Source organism: Mya arenaria, chromosome 6 (assembly GCF_026914265.1).
Source record: "Mya arenaria isolate MELC-2E11 chromosome 6, ASM2691426v1".
Classification (NCBI taxonomy): domain Eukaryota; kingdom Metazoa; phylum Mollusca; class Bivalvia; order Myida; family Myidae; genus Mya; species Mya arenaria.
In genome coordinates, this window is record NC_069127.1 from 12,120,985 (window position 1) to 12,143,939 (window position 22,955).

The 22,955-nt window shown below is 34.9% G+C and overlaps 1 protein-coding gene across 3 annotated transcripts in view; it reads left to right on the forward strand.

Moving 5' to 3' along the window:
- Window positions 1–21,662, forward strand: part of LOC128237319 (E3 ubiquitin-protein ligase rnf213-alpha-like) — a 102,596-nt gene extending 80,934 nt beyond the window's left edge. For all 3 annotated transcript variants that reach the window (XM_052952720.1, XM_052952721.1, XM_052952722.1), the window contains 29 exons: window positions 67–256; window positions 624–759; window positions 1,938–2,085; window positions 2,300–2,465; window positions 2,986–3,148; window positions 3,413–3,642; window positions 4,258–4,485; window positions 4,690–4,883; window positions 5,020–5,125; window positions 5,257–5,357; window positions 5,531–5,719; window positions 7,682–7,933; window positions 9,043–9,157; window positions 9,325–9,602; window positions 9,786–9,903; window positions 10,078–10,194; window positions 10,560–10,670; window positions 11,355–11,408; window positions 11,623–11,814; window positions 12,516–12,609; window positions 16,455–16,489; window positions 17,578–17,675; window positions 17,908–18,052; window positions 19,084–19,255; window positions 19,430–19,530; window positions 20,114–20,171; window positions 20,448–20,644; window positions 20,958–21,087; window positions 21,474–21,662. In XM_052952720.1, the coding sequence (XP_052808680.1) occupies window positions 67–256; window positions 624–759; window positions 1,938–2,085; window positions 2,300–2,465; window positions 2,986–3,148; window positions 3,413–3,642; window positions 4,258–4,485; window positions 4,690–4,883; window positions 5,020–5,125; window positions 5,257–5,357; window positions 5,531–5,719; window positions 7,682–7,933; window positions 9,043–9,157; window positions 9,325–9,602; window positions 9,786–9,903; window positions 10,078–10,194; window positions 10,560–10,670; window positions 11,355–11,408; window positions 11,623–11,814; window positions 12,516–12,609; window positions 16,455–16,489; window positions 17,578–17,675; window positions 17,908–18,052; window positions 19,084–19,255; window positions 19,430–19,530; window positions 20,114–20,171; window positions 20,448–20,644; window positions 20,958–21,087; window positions 21,474–21,514 (4,159 nt within the window). In that variant the 3' untranslated portion in view covers window positions 21,515–21,662. The remainder of the gene's footprint in view (window positions 1–66; window positions 257–623; window positions 760–1,937; window positions 2,086–2,299; window positions 2,466–2,985; window positions 3,149–3,412; window positions 3,643–4,257; window positions 4,486–4,689; window positions 4,884–5,019; window positions 5,126–5,256; window positions 5,358–5,530; window positions 5,720–7,681; window positions 7,934–9,042; window positions 9,158–9,324; window positions 9,603–9,785; window positions 9,904–10,077; window positions 10,195–10,559; window positions 10,671–11,354; window positions 11,409–11,622; window positions 11,815–12,515; window positions 12,610–16,454; window positions 16,490–17,577; window positions 17,676–17,907; window positions 18,053–19,083; window positions 19,256–19,429; window positions 19,531–20,113; window positions 20,172–20,447; window positions 20,645–20,957; window positions 21,088–21,473) is intronic.
- Window positions 21,663–22,955: the final 1,293 nt, after the last annotated feature.

A 22,955-nucleotide genomic window follows, 5' to 3' on the forward strand; every position in this document is an offset into this window, starting at 1 on the left:
TTGGTTTAAACACTCGTATTGAATAAAATTAAATAATCAAGATCATTCATTGTATTTATATTATAGGGATCAAGGTGAAGAAATGGATTGGACTGCAAATGGGACAGGTGACACTCCACAGAATGATCTTAATTCGCAAATTGGTGACGGGTCAAATAAAGGAGAGGATGTGATGGACATAGATGCAGAATTGAACACACCAATTCTGGAAGTGCGAAAAGACCTTGCTGAACATCAAAGACAAGCAGTTTTGAAGGTAACTTTTATACCTATATTAGAAAATATTGGTCTTTTTAATAAAAACAATTTATAATTTTAAACTGATCAATTTTTGGAAAGAATTTGTAGAGGTCATGTCATATTCTTAAAGGCAGCATAGTCCTTGAGGTCATATACGTCATGCAAAAAAATAAATGTTGCAAACTGTTCAATACATTAATGATCTGAATCTTGGTAGCATGTGTTTAATGCCACTATGCATATGTGTTTCAAGTTCAATCAATCTGCCTTAAAAAAATGCCCAGTTATGACCCTTGACCAACTGAGATATATTGAAAAGCGTTGGCACTTGTTTACCATGCTCTTGTCTCAAATGTAATGATTTCTCTATTATTTTTTTGCAGCTTGATGGGCTGATTATGAAGTGTGTTCAAACGGCGCTGGCGATGGTCAAAGACAAGGAGGGGTACACACACAGAGAAACACAAAGAATTGACATCATATTGAAATGTTTAAGACATGGCAAAAATTTAGAACAGGGTATATATAAATTAACATTCATTCGTTCACATAAAGCAACTTTATACCGTATTTGTTTAAACTTAAAATGTGTTCACAAGCCACCTCATATTTTATTTCCTACCCAAATGTGTTGTTGCTATATTTTTTATACAGCCAGACATGATTTCAGGCTCCAATTTCTCGAAACTTCTTAAGCATAACAAGCTTAAGTAGCTTTTTTCATTAAGCCAATTTTCGTACTTAACCATGATTTTACAAAATTTAACATAGCTTTTGTTGGTCAGCATAAAAATATTTTCCCTTAAAAGTCCAAAAACCGTTAAGAATGTAAAAATAAATGCACAAATTAAACCAAAACAAAACTAACGAGCTTAGCTTAATCCAGTTATAAAGCAACTTAAGATGTTATGAGAAATTTGGGCCAGGTGTCATATGTTATTTTATTCTGATTGAACATCACTTTTAAAATGCACATCTGCACAAAAATATTTAAATTAAGATTATATCCGATAATGTATATGATTCTTGCACTGAGGCTAAATGAACAACAAGAGGACCAATATTGCTCACCTGATTGGACAAAGGGTTCTTAAGTTTTATATCGGACAGCATACTGGACGCCGTCCGCCCAAACGCTCGTCCGTATAAAACATAAACAATATGTATATTAAAAAGTTACGGGTAATAACGCATACATTATTTAAGTAATATATAAGTCATAACAAAACGGCATTGTTACTCTAAATAGGTATATAAAGTTTGAATGTTATATCTCCAATGATTTTAAGGAAACTTTCTGTTAACTTGTTTTGTAATTGGACCAAAAGCTTCTGAAGAGAAGATTTTAAAGTTTTCCATAAAAACATATAGTAAAAAGTAGCTCTTTTAATGAATCACCATGGGGTGAAGGAATTTGATTGAAGGATCCCCTTGAAATATTTCGGTGAAATTCCTTTAAAATCGAGCCAGGGAATACTGAGAAGAAGATTCATTTTCCCTTTCGGTTGCTATGGCATCGAACAACTTTTATTGAAAGGAGGACCACCTAATGAACAATCCTGTGAAGTTTGGTTGAAAACGTCCCAAAGGTTTAGGAAGAGAAGTTGTTGGAAATTGCTGACGACGGACGGACGACTACTGTTGACGGACAAATACCTTTTCACAATAGCTCACACTGTACTTTTTTACAATTTCAGAGGCTGACACGTTCTTAACAGGTTTGCAAAGACTGATTGGCCAGTTGCTGAAGGAGAAAGAGGAGAAGACGGGAGAGTACATAGCTCAACTGTGGATGACACGTGAGGCTGCGGCAGCCGAAAACATCAACAAGGCTGGCACATTTAGGTAATTATCTTACTTGCTTTTTGGTGTATTAAGAATTATGATTTTTGGAGACACAATTTCTGGATTGGATTTAATACTATCATCATGCTTCATACACAATAAATTAATAGAAATCGTGTCGTCATAATTCTGTTAACAAAGATGAAGCATACATATGAAGCACATATTGAGCACTATCAACCAGGCTAAAATTATCTTTTTAAACTCGTTCCAGGCGATCCTGTTTGCAGACGATCATCTCTAAAGTGTCTCCGATCCTGGCTGGAATCATTGCATACCTCGATACCAACAGGAATCTTGACCTTATTCACAGTGACGTTGCCTGGAAACAGCTGCTGTGGACGACGGTCCTCAATACTGAAGAAGCAACACAACTACAGGTAGTGTATGTTTAAAGAAGCAACATCACAACAAGCACTGCGATTGAGATTTTTTTTGCAATATAAAACTGTGTTGAAAATAGCATTAAAATTTCAACTGTTCCGATAGCACCAATTACCTGTGCCACGGATATAATTAAACTTAATGTGACCTAACCCTTACCCTAACAAGCGTTGATAAAGACCCCTAGACTTTCTATATAAATCATTTATGTAGTGTGTTGTTTGTGGAGATACGTTCTGTCGTTCCATGTTTCTGGTTTGTGATTGTTAGTTTTAATGCTATATTTCTTTTACGCTGACACTATGTCATTAAATGAGGTTTATGTTTAAATTTTCGACTACTGTATGTTTCAGTAGTTTTTCATATGGATATAAAACAAAAAACAACTTAATTTTGTGACAACAAATTGTTAGTATCCTTGATTGAATGGTTCAACAACAGCAAACCTTAAACGCTGCTGATGTTATAAATTGAACTCTGGTATTAAATTGTATGCTGTTCTTTTTGTTGACATAGTTCTCAGATTTCCAATCTCCAAAGAGACGCAGTGACCTTGGTGAGATGCTGGTCATGACAACCGGTCGTGAAGGTCACATGTTCTCCGCCTGTCTGCCCTTCTCCTGGACGATGATTCAGATGATTGCGGATATATTGCATGAAATTTTACCCTCTGATGAAGGTGAGTCTTCAGGACGTTAAAGCGCAATAAATGAATTTTAAATTTTAAATTACTTGTCAATACGTGACGTTGACCTTCATTTTCGTGTTTGCAAAAAATTGCTTTACCCTGTCGTAGTATACTTTGCAATTTTGTCTAGTTTAATATTGTCCTTGTGGCAAAAGCCATGCAGACATAGGTTATAATTATGCTACTGGGAATGTTGGCATAGTAACGCTTTAATTAGGGTATAAGAGAATGTCCATTATTCATTTATCTTTACAGAATTCGACGATGGACCTAGCCGAATAGTGCATGAACAAGACAGGAAAGTAGCATTATGTTCGAAGATCGTTGCTGCAAGGCCGATGGGAAAGATACTGAATCAACTGGTGGATGGTATCCAGGAAGCAAGTGAAGAAAAAAAGCATGCCCTCGTTTTTGCAATCGTAGAAGAGTACATACAGGACTTTGTGCACACGGTCTATAATCCTGGACGTGAAGATGAATTCAAAGTAAGACTTGTTAGCTAGTACAAGATAATTCAGGTTTTTATTTTATTAAGGTCCCGCGAATATTTGCGTGTGCTCTGTAGTAATCATCATGTCCGTCCGTCTGTCTGATTGTCCGTCCGTCTACATGTGTATGTTTTTTGTTAATAACTAATCAGCCAGTCAAGATAACAAATTTATACATAATTAATTAATTACAGTATCAATACGCTCTTTTGTAACAATTTATGTAACTAATGCTTGAATGAACCTTTGTATAATGAGGAAATGTGACAGTTTTGTTTTGTAACGTCAAGTTATTAAGTGAAAACATTCTTTACTTGCTCACAGTAATAATACGCTGTCTAAGGACAAGTTATGTAACTATTATATCACATTTTTTGCCCTTTGTTACTTTGAAATTATGATTTTATATTGTTTTGTTTATAAAGTACAGGCTGTTCACTTTATTAGTTCAAAGTTTCCATTCTTGCTCAGAACAAGTCTATATATTGAAAGCATGCCTTCACATTTCACCCTATCATTTTGGGCCCTTATCACTCCTGTTATGGCTTCAGTTTCCTTGCGACTCATTATATTTTTGAACTAGTGAACTAAATATTTATATTTTTCATGCAGCTTGTGTGTGAGATAGTGCATGGCAAAACAATGGAAATATGTGAGGTTACAAATTCTATGGGATGCCTGATCCAAACTCTGACTTGTGTTCACATTGCATACGAGAGTCTGGCACTGAGACTTGCCTACTTCAGAAGCATGAACGGAGTATGGCCACAGTGTAGCTCGGCCATACTTGAGATCAAGAAAACCAACCCGGATCATTTCATGTTCAAGGAACGAGAGTTTGTAGGTTTATTTTTATTGTATATATATTATAATACTATATTAACGCTTGTGTTGCTTTGCAGAAATGAACATGTTGTAAAAATTAAAAAAAAATATATTAAGGTTTGTGTGATCATAGAACAAATTGGTTTTGGTCGAAAGACTGTGAAAACATATATGAAATTTAATGTTAAAGAACACAACCATGTACATTTTTTGTTTTAGACGTTTTCTGCGTTGTGTCTATTGATTGAGAATTTAAACCCCAAAACTCAAGAATTAAATGACGAAGTACAGAGAGGAAACTGGCTTCATAAAGTCCATCTGTACCGACCCGTGGTCGAGAAAGTGCTAAATCTGCATTTAGAAGACCCGGCTCTATATGGAAATCACAGTGAACCCTCCATACGAAGAGCCAAGTATGTTGATTTGTATTGTGTTAGATCACACAATCATATCCAGTTTATATGTATCAAGGTTGTATTATGTTATTTGTGTGTGTTATAATGTTGATTACATGTACATATGGAAACCTTGTTTCTTCAACTGTTTTAGATCAACCTGGGGTCGTGTGATCGTAATGAAGCTTTTCATCGAGCATGTGTGCAAAAAGGATGGGAGAGTTGCAATCACCATCAAATATTGTATGCCACTTTGGAAGGTAGCTGATATTTGTATTGTTATAAGTATATACCTATTCTGCAAATCATGATAAGCTTGTTTGTTTTACAAAGACTTTTTACATGGACTGGTTGTGTTATATGGAGAAATATCTTGTTGTTTTCATTGCAGATACTGGGGGAAGAAACTAATATGAAGGAACGAAAGTCCTTTGAAGGCGTTGAGAAATTTTTAAAAACATGCAACCAAAGTGCACTAAAAACATTCAATGGGTAATTTATAATGATATTTCATAAAGGCATCATTAACATAAAATTATTATTATTATTGATTGGCTTATGATCATGTTATTAAAACAATTCGTAAATAATGGATACTACGGCCTGCAGTTGTTCAACGCTGCTTCTCCTTAAGAACTTTTTACTAATGGTTTGTTCATTTCTAGAGCGGAGATAACATGCTGTAACTGTGAACGGAAGCTAGAAGGCCCGCCAGTCACTTTACCTTGCAAAAACAAAGATGTACTGTGTGACGCCTGCCTTCGAGGAATGAAAGCTCTCGAACAGGACGTGTGTCCCAAGTGTCATGAAAATCTAGGAACAGACTGGCAACCATTACATAAGGATGAGAAAAGGTGAACTATCTGTGTAGTTACATGCCTTTTAACAGTATTTGAGCTTAGTTTTATGTGTAAAGTTATGATGATTAACTTATGGCATTTACATGACTTACCATTACTTGTCTATATAGGAGCTGTCACGTGCACATTATGAAGACTTTTGTATATTTGTTACTTACTGGCATATTTTAAAAATATAGGGTTTTTGTTATCCCCCGCCGAACCGAAGGTTCCGGGAGGGGGATATTGTTTTGGCGTTGTCCGTCCGTCATTCCATCCTTCCTTCCGTCCGTCTGTCCGTCCGGTACTATATCTTGGTAAGTATTGATTGGAAAATGTTTAAATTTGGTCAGAATGTTCCCCTTGATCAAATCTCGACCATTTGTAAAAGTGGGTCACATGGGGTCAAAAACTAGGTCACTAGGTCAGATCATTGAAAAAGCTTTACTAGAGACATAATACATGGTCAAATATTCATGAAACTTAATCAGAATGTTTTCCTTGATGAACTTTTGGTCATTAATAAAACTGGTTTATATATGATCGAAAATTAGATAATTAGGTCAAATCTTAGAAAAATCTTGTCCGGAACCATATCATGGTAATGATTGGTCAAGTTATGTTCAAAATTGGTCATGATGTACCCCTTGATAAAATATGGACCACTTAAAAAAGTTGGTCACATGGGGTAAAAAAATAGGTCATTAGGTCAAATCTTAGAAAAATCTTGTCAGGAACCATATCATGGTAATAATTTGTCATGTTTTGTTTAAAATTGGTCATGATGTACCCCTTGATTAATTATGGACCACTTCAAAAAGTGGGTCACATGGGGTCAAAAACTAGGTCACTAGGTCAAATCTTAGAAAAATCTTTGGAACATACTGGAGGCATTATACATGATCAAATATTCATAAAACTTTATCAGAATGTTTTCCTTGATGATATCTTGGACTTACTTAAAACTGGGTCACATATGATCAAAAATTAGGTCACTAGGTCAAATCTTAGAATTTTTTGTCCGGAATGAAAATGATTTGTCGGATTATGTTCAAACTTGGTCATGATGTAGCCTTAATATGGAACGCTTGTAAAAGTGGGGCACATGGGGTCAAAAACTAGGTCAAATCTTAGAAAAATCTTTGAAACACTTTTAAGGCAATATGTATGGACTAATATTCATGAAACTTGATCGGAATGTTTTCCTTGATGAAATCTTTGACATGTTTAAAACTGGGTCACATGTGATAAAAAATTAGAAAACTGGGTAACATGTGATAAAAAATTAGGTCACTAGATCAAATCTTACAAAAAATCTTGTCCGAAACCATGGTAGTGATAGGTAAGATTATGTTCATACATGTATGACTGAACACATGATAATAAATATATGTATTTTATGATGATTTTCTTCCATCAACTTCGATTATGATAGGTTATGATAGGTTATAATCAATAATCATCAACATGAAGCTCCTTTGAGCTTGAAAATAACACACAGTGAACATGATCATAAGGTACCTTAAAATGTCATTTCCCACTATTAACTGTTATCAATTCAGACATATATGAACTTTCACTTTGAAATCATTCAAATTCATAGAAACCATTACATGTTACGCTATATACAAAACTTTTATTTCAAATACTTAACTAGTAATTCCAAACAAACTCAAACTTATATCCAACATTCATAACGGTCCATTTCTCTGCAGTCATATTACATGTTAATATAGGAATATTCCACCTACTTTTCATTTCCAATCCATGAACTTTGCCTAATCAGGCAGGGGATATCAATTCAACGAATTTTCTTGTTATTCTTTCAAATGGTAGGTTTTTTGACAAACAGTGATGAATAATTTTGTTTGTTGTTGTAATTCAAGGCCAATGGTAACATAACTATGGAACTTATATCTAAAAAAGCTGTTCCCAATCATGTTCTTTTAAGACAAACGTTTATTTCTGTAATGACAGCAAAGAAAGACATCAGCTCATCGAATATCAAAAGAGGTGTAATGCCTTCTTCATGGACGTTGTCGCTCAACTCTGTTTCTCCGACGGACAACCACCATCAAGGAATGTGTTGGAAAAGTTGCTTGGATACGTCACCTGCTCGGCAAGAGATGGCCAACTGCGATTTACAAAGAACCTGACTATTTTTGAGACCGGACTGGACCCTAATCCAGTCTTTAGGTCATTCCTTCTACAGTTGATGCTGAAATCTAGGTAGCGCAAAATGTTTCTTTTATTCTGTACTCAAAAGTAATGGTTCTTTATATGGTTCTTTATACATCTTGGCCCGTATTCAAAAGGCATTATAGCAAACGTTTTCAACTTAGTGAAAATGTCTGTATTATACCTCTACTGAACAAGATTTTGAGGGTACATAGGAGTGACCTTGTTGGTCGGTCGGTCGGTCTGCCCGTACGAAAGCTCGTGAAAGGGTTGTCAGATTAAAAACAAATTTGGTACACATGTTTAATACCATTCAATAAAAGTCCAGTTGAACTAAATTTACAAAACACTATATTTTATTAGAGTTATGTCCCCTCTTCTACTAAGATTTTTTCAAGTCATACCGTTTCCAGACTTTAACACATGAAAGGGGATATATTGAAATGATTTTAGAACACATTTATGAAACCTTGAAATAAAGGTCAACTTCTAGTTTGGTTACAAAGCAATATTTTTGACGTAGTAATGGCCCCTTTTCAAATTGGAATTTGCCTAAAATGCGTTGTCCGGGCAAAAACTGACAGGGTTGGCGGATTTAAACACTTTTTAAAATAGTATATTCGTATAATGTATAAAAGTATTCTGCACTTTTTAAAATAGTATATTCGTATAATGTATAAACGTACTCTGCATGAGTTGTTCTCTGTAATGTATGTTTGACATACAAAATGTAACTGCATTTTGTTACGCTGTTGTTGATAATCCTTTCCCAAAACAAACATTTACCAAAATAATGGAAAATCACTCCCGTGTTTCTGTGCCAAAACGGTTGAGTTTAGAAGTAATTTGCACGTTTTAAAAACTTAGATTGCCCCAGGAAAAACTACATACATTTTAATAGCTACGCAATTAATATGGCATTTTCATTGATTTCTATGTAACAAAATTTCTTCTTGTGTAACAAATTGCTGAGAAAGTGGTAAAGTTGTTAAAATTAAGATTCAGACCTCAAAAGAAATGGTTATTTGCTTTGCATTGTAAAGAAATGGGTTCAAATATTTATTTAGTATAATGAAACTTGTTCTCCACAATTGTTGAAGGAATTCTAATAGTGTGTTGAATGTGATTTTCTTGATAAAAATATGCTCATTTTCTTACAGTGAAGAGGAGTTTGTGAAAGAAAGCCTGAAAGGATACATCGAACAGGCTCAAAGGTTTTTTAGAGATGAACAGAACCTGGTAGACCTTAGTCTACTAATCATTCAGTGTTTAGAGGTATGCACACATATATGATACAGGAAAGTTAATGCCATGCATATATGTTCCATTACGGTACTTTACAGATCACATATACATATTAGTTTTGCTAACAAATAGTTTAGGATCATATCTTTATTTCGAATTATAATGGTCATTATATACTTACTGCAATATACTTTCAGGATACAATGCTCCAACAATGGCACAGGCAACACACGCATAGTTGGTCTTATATTATCTGTCTTCTTGAAACTGCTGGAGAGAGCCTTGTTGACAATCAACTATCGATAGAGAAACTGTACAGTATCGCAAGAACACGTGTTGGCCTTTCACAAGCTGCGAGAGTGATTGTCAACATTGTGAATGCAGGAACGGAGCTTCAGAAACTAACCACTGAGCAGCGAAATGTTATTGCCTCTGCGAAACGGCTTTGCACGGCTTCTTTGTTGAAGTGGCCAAAGTAATTCTTAAATTTACGTTCAACACTAACGAGTATGGCAACAATTGCAGGGCTTTATGGTGCTCTTGCTGTTACATGTGTTTATGATATGGACCGAAATTTCATGTTTTATTCAAACTATATTAGCTGCTTGAACAGTTTGAAATTGATAAAAGAAATATAACTTCTGATGTTCATCTTCAGGATATTCCTAGTAAAGCACCTGTGTCGCTGCTACGGTATTGACGTTTACCAGTCCATATGTCGACATCGTACCACATTGCTTAGGTGGATCGTGATTGAGGAGTTGGAAAGAGATCAGGTAACCAGGACATATTGGAAAAAGAATGGCGTGACCTTTTTGTAAATTTTGATTTACCATGGTGTTGTCGTAGTCACCCTGTATAAACATAAACTATAATAAGTGAGAGGGGGAGACAAGCTTTTCTGTCAAATATAACACTATGTCTTTAAAATGCTACTTTCTTTTTTGTAGACACAAGAGGTGTCAGATCGCTATGTCGTGTGTGGAGATGGCTATGTTGCGATCAGGGAGGCAGTGTCACAAGTTATCCTGGGAGAGGACATCAGCACACTGGAAAATCAAGTACAGGTACATGATGGTGGTAAATATTAGAGAGTTGTGGGGTCTCAATTTAATCTCAATTCTAGGGCGTATAGTGTGAATTCATTGATGTTGTCTGTGTCGAATCTTTTCTTCTCTCATTGAGTACACCTCGGCGTGCTTATTGATAAATGACGATAAATTATATGAAGTGTATGTGTAGCCCTAGTAGTTGACTACTTAGACTGAGTCGGTTGTCTACTTTGACTGAGCTAGTTGACAACTAAGACTAAACTAGACATTCATGATTCAGATTTATTTATTTGAAGTTAAGAAAATAGCAGAGATAAATGAAAATTGTCATTACATGTTGTTTGTGACTTTAATAACTATTAATCATGGTTGTTTCGTAGGAGCTGCGCACAACAGGAGGTCGTGTCGATACATATCTACAGCTAGCTGTACATAGAGAGATAACATGCTCGTATGTCCGATCAATAAAGGAACGAACGGCCACCACAGAGGTAGAAAACGCAAAATATTACTAAAATAAATGTAGAAGAATGAGAAGACAGTTTATTCAAAAATATATAAGGCACAATACATATTTCAAATCCGTGATTAAATTTATAGAATAAAATGGCTTTCGCAAATAGCGAACAAGTAAGGTTTTTACAATACATTTGTATCGCAGTATTAACAACGTACAGAATTTGATATGCATATCATAAATAATAATAAATTATGCATCATATCGATGAACAGAAACGCAAAAATATTTGATTCTCTTCCATGATAATCATTTTTAAACGAAGTTGATGGTAAACACTTTATGTAAAATACTTTCAGTCAGTAATGCATTAGTTAGAAATTGATCGCACAATAGAAGAATGATGCACTTTTATATGATAATTGTCTCATAAAATAAAGGATTTTTCAAAGTACATGTAACATAACATAGTCTTTTGGTGCAGATGACTAGGACTCGTAGACCTTTCATTCCATAAAAGAAAATGCTTTAGTTTAATTAAAATTTACTGCTATTTTTTTATTTAAATATATGAGAATAAATTTGATTGTTTGTGTTATGTAATCTCTCATATAAATTTGAAGTGCCATTTCATTCAATTATTCTTTACCATAAATAATAAATAAGATAACTAACTTGACTAAATCCCTGTGACCTTTTCCGTAAAAATATGTTTCAGTCACTCCAAAAGATAGCAACGTTTCTTGAAGCAACGCAAAGTCAACAGAATACGGTTAGTTTGGTTCAATTGCCGTACTTGTTTCCTCGAAAGACTATTAAAATAGGTTAAATTATCTCAACACTTTGTCCAACATTTTTACAGTCTAAAAATATTTTGTTGTATGTTAAATACATAACATGATATTATACATAACATGATATTAAGTCACGTTTGGGTAGTTCTATATTCTATATTGTTATTTAGCTGTGAATTTCCTATTCTACAGCCAATACTGCGCCTCATGATGAGTAATGAACTTGAACCCCGACACTTGGTGACAATTCAAGGATCTGATACAAGACGACAAGGCCTTCAATGTTTGATCGTACATTGTATGACGGTATTGTCACAGCTGAATGGAGACAGAACTCTTCTCTACCTACTTCTAGCAATGATTCGAGGGGAACAGGATATACGGGTATAGTTTTAGCTTTCGCTTTGTACTTAATGATTTCAATGCATCTAAAAATTGTTGTAAACTATAGTATAATATTGTGTTCAGGGGGCTGTTACATCAATAATCCTAGGAGCATTGTGTTACCTATGAAGGATTAAAAAAATGCAGTAATTCTGGTGAAGGAATCTCAGGTACGAAATTGCTTCTAAGATTCTTGATGAAATAACCCCCTATAAAAATGAATCTATCTTATGAAGTTCCTGAGCATAATAAATTGCAATTTCAATTTGCTCGTCTGTATTTTTAAATAGTAAATGATAAAGGATAACCTTTGTGTCGTAAAAAAACTTTCATTTTTGCCATAACTAAAAAACGTTAAAAATATTCAAGTAAAACGTGAGATTACATGTTGCTAGAGACAATATGCACATTAATAGCAAGGCTTACAACTCTGACTTTGATCATTATTTATTTATTGCCATTGTTTGACTGAGAAATAAAGAAGAACATAGATGCGTTGGCGTTCTCACCACGGCATACCTGTACAAGATGTAGGAATACTTAGAATATAAAAATCATCATGTTAAGATATAGACTATAACGTTACTGAAAGCATAAAATGTTTGTTGATGCTTACTTATTGATTATTGCTTGCTTTATCCATAAAATGACACGTTGTATCTGCTTTTATCCAATGGTTTGCCTTTTCTATTTCCTTGAAGGGTATGTTTTTGCCGACAATGCCACAAGATGATTTTGCTGAAATCCAAGAAGCTATGCTGGCTAATCGAGGAGCAGAAAATCCAGTCTTTTATCGTATGTTTTTCGTTTTGTTTTAGGGATACATAATTATCTCTAGCAGGGTTTGGAATTTCAGATAATTAACCTGTACCACATTTAAGCAACTGTATACATGAAGCTACATGCTACAAGCGAATTAAGGTGTGATGCGCTCTCGGTGCGCGTCACCCCGGGCTGATTTTGACGTTGTTGTTTTTTCAATATGTGAGCACAGCTGGGGGTCGATCAAGTCTAGGAGCAGTTGTATAATAGTCTGGGTTTGAATGACCCTAACCATTTTGCTGGAATAATTTACATTTCTCAGCAGAATAAGTAAAAATCCACAAAACCCTTCTTTGCTCGTGGAGGTTATATTAGAAATGTTTTTCGCATTTTTCAAGATATGGGGGGATTTAAAATCAGATAATGTCGTCAAAATACTAAAAAAAAAAATGATAAAGGTGATTCAAAATCAATTAATGTCGTTAAAATTCTCTTTCTGTAAATGATGGAGGGTTTTCAAAATGAGATAATAAGTATGGCCAGTAAGTACTACGGGATCTAGTCTGTATTAAATGCATCTTAAGGGCATAGAAGTGCTAGTATATGGGTGCAGTTTTGCAAACTCTAAACTTTGAAACCATATTGAAACGTACAATTTACTAAAAGGGTTTTGGTTTCATGCATTTTATAAGTATTGCGTTTCTATATAGGGATCCGGGTTTAGTTAAAATCGCTCTCTGGGTTAAATATTTAGTATGATATGACATCCAGTTTTTATAACTCCAAAATGCATAGTATATAACATCGGACAGTTGACTTAAAGGGCTTGCAGTTTTGGTTAAATGCATGCATGTATTTTATAGGTATACCATTTCAATATGGAATCCAGATTTGATAACTTCTTACCATGTAGCCATACTAAGAAATGCGCGCAGTTGACTTAAAAGGATCAACATTTGGCAAAATTCATTTTATGGGATAATTGCCAGACGACATTTATTGATAACTGCAAACGATGAAGCCATACTACGTACTGCGTACATTTGACTATAAGGGATCCAGTTTTGACTAAATGCTTTTTATGGGTTTATCATTACTAGATGAGATCCAGTTTTGTTAACTTCAAACGGTGTAAACATACTAAGTAGTGCGTGCAGTTGACTATGAGATACAATTTTGGTTAAAAGGATGTTATGGGAAGTGCATTACTAATTAATTTTAGGATTCAGTTTTGATAACTTGAAATCATGCTACCATTCAAAGGGTCGGTATCAAACGCAGCTATTTACGCACCCAGTTTATATATACGTATAGGGAAAAGGTGTTAATGGCCCTACTCTGTGTGACCAGATACTTACGGTTAGTAGTGTGCACTTTCTTGCACAGCTCCTGTAAGTCCGACAGGACGTCTTCAATACTAAATCGTGGTATATCGTTGGCACCAGACATAACGACCACCACCTGCAATTGAATCATCATATGGTTTTATACCTTTTATGCCAAACATATTACTTTCATGTTCCGTTGTGATAAAACATGTTTTCTTTGTGTTAATTTATTGCCACAAACGTTAAATGCAAATAAACATTGATTTGAAAAAAAAACAACCTTTTTTTTCTTTAGTTCCTAGTTTCACACCCCTTCAGCCTCTGAACGAAGAGTTATGATGTGGGTAACACGATCGATTAAGTATTGTGTGCGTTGGACTGTTTGGAGGCCAGTTGAAAGTCATTTACATTTTATATGAAGTATATTACTTTTCGGAATCCATGTTTAATATATGTAGCCGTATGAAAGCGTGCAATTGACTAAAATTGATCCAGATTTGGTTTAGCGCCTTTTCTGCACAATAAACTTTATTGGATCAGATTAAGATAACTCCAATCTGTGTAATCATATGAAGGCATGCAGTTGACAATAGAAAAGGCTCCATTTTAAAGTTATTAAAATATGTCAAATAACTCATAATTATAACAGCAGTGATCGTCATATTAAAACAATGCTTTCAATTAGCAATAAATATCTGAAAATATCCCGGTATCAACTAGCAGTCCTAACTTCCTTTAGAACGGTTTTATCTTATCCCACAATCGAATCCCCTAAATACTCGATTTCGTTTCCCATTTAACACCTGACGCGAGGGTCCTTCACCGAAAGTAAACTTCCCGTGCGGTTCCCGGTAGTTATCGTTACTGAAACACAGAGCTTGTTAATAACGGTTTTACGTATTTCATTATCATTGCACCGATAGTTCCGTTTAAATCCCTTAAAAAGCTTTCGTCGGCCAATTATGCCATTATCGCCCTCTTGTGCCGTGATATTATCGCAGGTGGAAACGATAATCTCTTTTGCGGGAACGAATTTCTATAGCAAAATGTGTTTTTTATATATAAAAGCATGTGTATTATTACCTGCTATTCCATTGGATAATGCAAACATATGGTTATATTTATTTACAAAATAAAACCCTGTTATTGGTCAACTGATTGTTTTATTAAGTATTGTACGATCAATAAGTTTAGAAGCCTTTGCTTTATCATCACCTAATTTGCTCAGAAATTGTATAGGCTTAATATCTCGGACACATATGATTACTAGCTGTATCGCTTGAGTCATTCTAGAGTTGTCGCCCTTTAGTTATAAAAATTACCCATAGCTGCTCTTGTCCAATCACTTACTTCAAAAGCCTGTGTCTAATCATCAACACATTTAGTCATATTGTGGGAACAATATCTTGGACAAGTTCGTTAATCGGCCATTTCGTTTGAGTCACTCAATAATTATCGCCCTTTGCTTTTAGAAAAAATCTAAAATCAGTATTGTTACAAATGCCTGAAAATAGCATTCCTAGAAATTCATATATCATGATAAAAAATCTGGATAGTTTAGGTAGGCGTACTTGGGCAACTTATATAAAAGAAATTTTGTTTACATATGGCTTTGGGTATGCTTGGATTGCCCAGGATGTGGGAGATATAAATATATTTGTGTGTCATTTTAAAATAAGAATTGCTGATTGTTGTAGACAAACATGGCTTGGTGATGTAAATAATTCCTCACGTTGTGATATTTATAAATGCTTTAAGTCTTTATTGAATGTTGAAAGATACCTTAATATCAGTTTACCGTTTCCTGTACGAAAATCATTGGCAAGATTTAGAACGTCTAGTCATAAACTTCATATTGAAATTGGTCGATTTTTTGTATTGATAGAAATGATCGCTTTTGTATTTATTGTTTATTGGATAAAGACATACTTGTTATTGAAGATGAATATCATGTATTTTTAAGTGTTCAAGATTTAATGACATCCGGGAAAATTATTTGTTCTCTTGGTATAGTGGAAATACTGACATTTTTCATTTCTATAATATGATGGCATCTGAAAATGTTACCCATATTAAATCCATTGCTCTTTACATTCAAAAACTCATGTTAACTATAGATAACACTTAACTTGTTAACCAAGAGACACAACTCTTATTTAGTTACATATATGCATTTTATTATATTTGATTTGCATTGTAACATGTATTATGGGCTGGAGGCGTTTCATTGAATAAACTTTCGTTCGTTCGATCAGTTGCTTGTAAATTCTGTGTCCAATCATCAACAAATTTGGTCCGATTTTATATGTGCAGAAAATCTCGGTCAGGTTCGATAACAAGTCATGTCGCCTTAGTCACTCTAGATATATGACCCTTGAATTGGCAAACATTGTATAATGTCTGCTCTCTAAATTGTGATAAACACACATCACCATACTCAGTGGCCTAAAAGTAGGACGGGCGTAGTTTGTGACAGTTGGCGCTCTTATTGTCATTGTAATGCCATTGAAGTATTGCATATTGTCATTTATGTGTACTTCCTTTTTTCAGGCTGTCCGAATGGACACGCGTATGTGATTGGAGATGTGAGTAACGTAATTGTTAATAGTATTTGACAGATACCCACTTGGTAGAGGTTTCAAAATATATAATTCAAATGTGAAAGAGAAACACTTCTCCCACCTCAGATAAGTAGATCCATTAATTTAACCATGCTAGAAATTCTTATCTTGCCCACGGGCGAAGATAAAATGCCCGTATGGAACTTCTTTTAATGGTCACCACATTGTAATTACCTCCCTTGTTGAAGACTGTCGTCTGTAGCGCATCACGGAAACCTTGTCTGGTGGCAATATTTAAAACGCGAGTTAATTATTTCTCGCTCCAAATGTCACCAGAAAACAGTTTTCACACACATTTCAAGAAATAATGCTTCACTCTTTTTAATAGAACTATTTAAAGACCGATCAGACCATTTACATACTCCGATTCACTGCGCGAATATCCATGACAACCACGGATTATTGCATATCCGTACGCAATTATTTTTACTAAGCACAAAAGAGTTCCGGCAAAAAAATACATTTTTACTTAATTTTGTTTAACTGAGGTGGGAGAAAAAGCATCTACCATAGCCGCTCGTGTTAGATAGGTTCATCCCGACCCTCGCGCAGGGTGTTTTGCGGAAACTCGGTAAACCTCGTTTCCGCAAAACACTCTACGCTCGGGTCGGAATGGACCTATCTTACACTCTCGGCCATGGAAGATACTTATATTCTTTTCCTTTTGAAATTAAGTTGTTGATGAAAATAATTTGATAAAAACTAGGGTTAATGTAAATGTTTGAGAGTTCATTGCTTTTACTAAAAGGTTCGCTTTATTTTATGCTTTACTTGTACTGCCAGTTTTAGCTCGCCTGCTTTAAAAAAGGTCGAAGTATTGTAATAGTCCAGGTGTCATTGTTGGCGTTGATGAGCAAAAACTTAAATCTTGGCCATAACTGAAATAGGTATTCAAATGAAACTTGGTTAACATGTTGCCAGAGACGATCGCTCATGTAAAGCCAATAACTCTGAATGATAATTGTTTAGTGATGGCACTGTCGTTTTCTTTAATATAAAAGCATGTCTTATTTGAAACGTTTTTAACTTATCTGAAGCATGATGTATTTAAGTGCGGGAGACCCGCTGAAGTTGGAAAGTGTAAAGAATGTGGTGCAAATATCGGCGGACGTGGCCATCAGGCTTTACCAGGAAATTCGAAACATGCCGGGTATTTATTATAAGTATAATTCTTTATGAGTTAAGGATACCAAAAAAGCATATCAACTTGATTGCAAACCCATTTTCCTTTAGATGTTATATAATTCTGGCATATTGATATATGCATTTCCTTTGCTGAAAAGGCATTCAAATCAGTTATTAATGTGAAACAAAGGTACTGTAAGCCATAAGAATTACATTTATTCATGAACGTTAATAGTTTGCCTTACATATCTTTTTAGGGGAGACAACACACTTCAAGGCCACATTTTGGGCCGGGCGGTTCCCAATGCGCCCATACGACCTGTTAGGGAGCTGTCAGCTCTACACTGCTGTGTGATCCGATTGTTACTACACATGTCCATGTTCATAGGGCCTTCTCGACGGGTTTGTTTCTCAATTTACTTATGATTCAATGTAGTTAACGTTTTGACGTTTACATAAGATTAAATCATCATGGATGGACTGGTCACAGGAACGTGTTTTAAAAAAGATGCAGGCCAGGGTGTAGCACATCAAATAATAAAGTCTCGCTCCTTGTTATGCAGGGTAAACGTATTGTTTTTAGCGTGGATAATTCGAGTCATAAATTGGCATGATGGTTTACTATCTCCGTATCCTTGAAGGTTTTTCATGAAACATGAGTAAGATTTTCTCTTCATCGAGACAACGTGCTAAACCCAGCATGTTGGCATAATGTCAAAGGTTCTAGCCATATGATTATGTACATTTTACTGTCCGCTTTGTTTCTCTTGTTTAATTTTCATGGAACTCTGGTCAAATATTCATCATGCCCAGATGAAGTGCAAAACTCACATTCCAGTTCAATGTCGAAGGTTCCAGCTATGGATTAAGCTGGGTGACATTACTCATTTGCCTTCCGTTACGTTACTGTTAAAACGTTATATAAAATGTATGATTCACTAATATATACAGAAAAGTCTCAATTACGGTTTTATTCTTTATTTCAAGTCAAACTTGGCTAGCTACCAATGATAATATGATTGCGAAGAGAACATGGTAATTCAGTACACCATGAATTCAAAAATGTGTGGAATGGTCTGTCTGTTACACTGCAATATTCGCGAGTTTGAACTTACCGTTTTTTTAGGAAAATGGTGATACCACGATCTGTGTCTTCAAGGATTTTCTTAACACTTGGGTCTAATTTTCACCTCTTTGACACAACACGAACCGCCTATCATATATATTCCAACCTTAAATGTAGGGCAACAGATTGAGACAGGCATTATGGGAGACGTCTGTTTTTGTTTCCGAACAAGCCCGTCTTGTTTGCTAAATAACATTCAGTCGGTTTGTACCATTATAAGAATAATAGTACATGTACATTCAGCGTTAAAGTTCCTGTTGTAATGTAAAAAAGTATGCTTCGCGTATTTATCAAACTTCGTTTACAGATGGTTTCGATTGTCCGCCCGGACATTGAGGAAGGCAATATCCAGCATTTCCTCTGGGAGCACATTGAAACCGACATCGGGTACCTACACAGAGCCCTTGGCCGGAGTGTAGATGACGTCCTATTGCTCATGCACTGTGTCATCCAGAATATCATGGTCAAACATAATGAAGGTATGTTAGTGTCTAGAAGCTTTAAATTTTTACTGGTAGAAGTTAATAATGTTTTATTGTTACAAATATGTGATATCATGATAAATGTGTAGTATTCCATACATGAAGAAAACTAACATAGTGACCGTTTTTGCATAGACTCATTTATCATTGAGTTTTTGATTATATTTTAAGGAACCACTGTTCACGGGGACATCGCTCAACTTCGAACCAAACAAGGGAGACAAGCGTGGGAGAAACAGTTTTCTCTTGTTTTCTTACAGGATGTTTTTCAGGTAAATATTAGTTTGATTTTAAACTCGTTATTTTTGCTGAAAAAGGTTAAGGCTTTGTCATAGCCTAAGGTTTCATTGTCGGTGTCGCTGGCGTCAGCATAGTCGTTATTGTGCAAAACTTTTAACTTTGAACTAGAACAGTTCAAGATATACATTGAAAACAAAATGCACAAGTTGCAAGATACTAAGCACATCTATATGTAATTTGTAGAAAGACCAAAACCGTAGCTTAAATGTTTTATCTCTAGTTCATTGTCGTTTGGGCCCTTGCCTTATGCCTCTAAACTGATGGGGAGGGGGGGGGGGTAATTTTTGACTGCTGGGCTTTTCCCTGTTGTTTTCAAGGTATTTCTAAATTATTGTTGAGTAAGGCTTAAAAGCAGAAAAGTGACCGCCAAACGCTCTTCATTGATAATAATGTAAATATCTATCAGCTATAAGTTATGGAGAGTTGACCAGCGTGAAAACTGGATACCCATCTCCTACAAATTAAAGCACATTCTTTTAATAAGTGTACACAAACAGTGGCAAGTTAGTAAACATTGGGTAGTTATTGGCAATTTATGCATTTCATTTTTTTCAGAGTATTGATCATCACCTGAAACATTTCAACCAAGTTATTGCTACTGATCAGAGATTAGGTGGGTGCCGATTCCAATAAAGTATTATTGTAATATGTTTGTATTATTCATTTAATTCAGTAGTCGTTTTTATTCCGAAATCACTTCGCATCAACCTGCGTAAACATCCTAAAAGTGACAATGGGTAGATAACTAGCAAGTCCTATCATTATGCTAATATTATCTACATTGAGGGGCATGCAGTGGCATCGGCTTGAAGTGCTCTTGTTCTATTTTTTTAAATGTTTTCAATTAGATTCACATTAAACTCTTAATATCTTTCTAAATATATACTAGGTTCCAATCCACTAATGTGTGTTCTGTACGAGACGGATAACCAGCAGCAAGCCGAAAATCCCTATCAGCTGGAAGAAATACCACGTGTATGGAGATACAGAACGCCATTATCCATAGAGCATATGAGGCAAGACCTGGAAACTAGGAGTCCATCCGGGAAGGACAGACTTCCAGTGCTAAGATTGTTCTTTAAACAGGTATTGTTTGATATTGAGTATAATTTACCTCACAATGCCATTTGTGAGTAAGTTTATTGGATGAAATGGTAAAGAAGAAGTGTGGATTGTCCTGTAGGTGTACTCTGCTTTACGGCGTTTTGGGATGTTTTTATTGTTTAGTGATAAACACATATCTGACTTTCACAACAACATGTAAAGTTGTCATATAAAGATGCAGTAATAGTGAAACTGCACTACTGCACAGGACAAATAATATGGTATTGATTGCTAAACAAGTTCTACTTCAAGTGCACATGAAAATATGTATTTATTCTGAAATATTTCATTTCAGGACCACATTCTACAAGCCATACAATTTATTCCAAGCATTCTTGGTCTTCAGAGGATATTGTTGCAGAAATTCCAAAAGAAACTAGATAAAGCTGAAGCAAACACAATTCTAGTCAAAGACATGATAAAAGGTGTGTTTTTTTAGCAAATATGTCTTAACCAATGCCATACTAATGAAAGTTCCTGGTTGTGTTTGCACCTATGTTTTAATGTTGGCTGTAACCCTATTCTAAAAGTAATTGACTTATGCATAGGTTATGTTACACTAACTAATTGAAATAAGAACAACCACCCACCACGGTGATCAACCTCTGACTGCCTGCCGTTGGGCATTTACATGTATAAGTACTTAATATAAATCAATTTATAATTTATTTGTCTTATTTATTATATTTTTATGCTCATATACATACATATCTGCTTGTGACTGTTATTTACAGGTATGTCTTTTTATTAGTTTTGCATGTATTCATGTACATACATATTTACATTTATTATTTTACTATATGTTATGAAGGAGGAGCACCTCAATTCAGACTGTGGCCCCGTTGGAGGTAACATCCGCACACCTGATAAGCTACAACCCTGAGCAGGATATTCTACCCCTCGTCTTAGCCAACTGCCAGTACACGTTTGAGATGGGTAAGGGTACAAAGATAGAGTACAACTTTGCTGGGCTCGAACGTCAGATCATGGACAGGTTCCTCTTCTCAAAATCTAGAATTGACATGGGATATTACTTACAGGTATATTAGCATGCAGTGTTTCAGAATACAAAGACGTCTTTGTGTTTTTTCAGCAGTTGTTATTAGTTTATAGAGAAAGTTACCAGCAATATTTTAATGTGTGTTCAGAAAGTTACTAGAAATATTATAATAATTCTTGAGAAAGTTACCAGCAACATTTTAATGCGTCTTATACTGTAATTTTATTTTATAAATATGCATTATTGTGTTGATAATTTGTCTTGGTAGTAACTGTAATGCAGTACCATAGAACAACATAGTGATTAGAACGATCTTTCCATGGGTTTATTATAGAGATGTTTTATTAATTATAGAACAACTTTTCATGCATGTCCTTTCTGCTGTTTAGATTGAACAAATGGTATATCGGACAGAGTTTACAAATGCTGCAGTATTCGAAAACTTGGAAGAAAAAATTCCGCAGGTACCAAACATTACTCATTGTTTTGATTCATTTTACCCCTCAAAACTTATTGTGTAATTTTATCTGACTTTTGTAAGGCAAAAACTGGTAGTTCCAAATATGGCGATCTTAGTTCATAAGTCAAATTTATAATGTATTTATTTTGGAACAATATAAACTTATAATTACACTAATTTCTCAGCAAACCTTGGGATTAGCTGTAAAGACACAGATAAGCGAAGAGATAAAGAGTCTACCAGAATTGTGCCGATTTCTGGACAACCTCGACATAGCAATCAGTTTCCTCAAAACTGCAGGGGGACAGCAATCTGACAATTTGAACACCTTTATGGTTGAGACACTGCAGATGGAAAATGCAATGACAAGTCAGAAGGTTTGTGTTTGTTTATACATATTTAATTTGAATTATGATGACAGCTTTAGGTGACGCTAAAGTGATATATTTACCCGTGCTAAAAAAATCCTAATACAATAATAATGTTTATTAAAGTTTGCTTTTTCAAGTTTTAAACATATGCCTATAAGATTAAACAATAAAATAACCTGATTGATACTGAGACAAGGTGTAGAGAGTCTTACAGATAGAGATCTGTTAGTTTATTAAATGTTGATTATAAAATTGCCACAAAAGCAATTGCAAATAGTCCAAAAGAAGTGCACCCGAATACCCATTACTCAAGCCGGTTTCTTAAAAAAAACAGATCGTTTTTTTTTAAACGTTTGATAGTAATATTCTTGAATTTAACTTGGTCCAGCATTTATACAATGGGGTTAAGACTTTTTATTTCGACGTAATACGCTTTATATTTAATGAAGGTTACATTTCGCC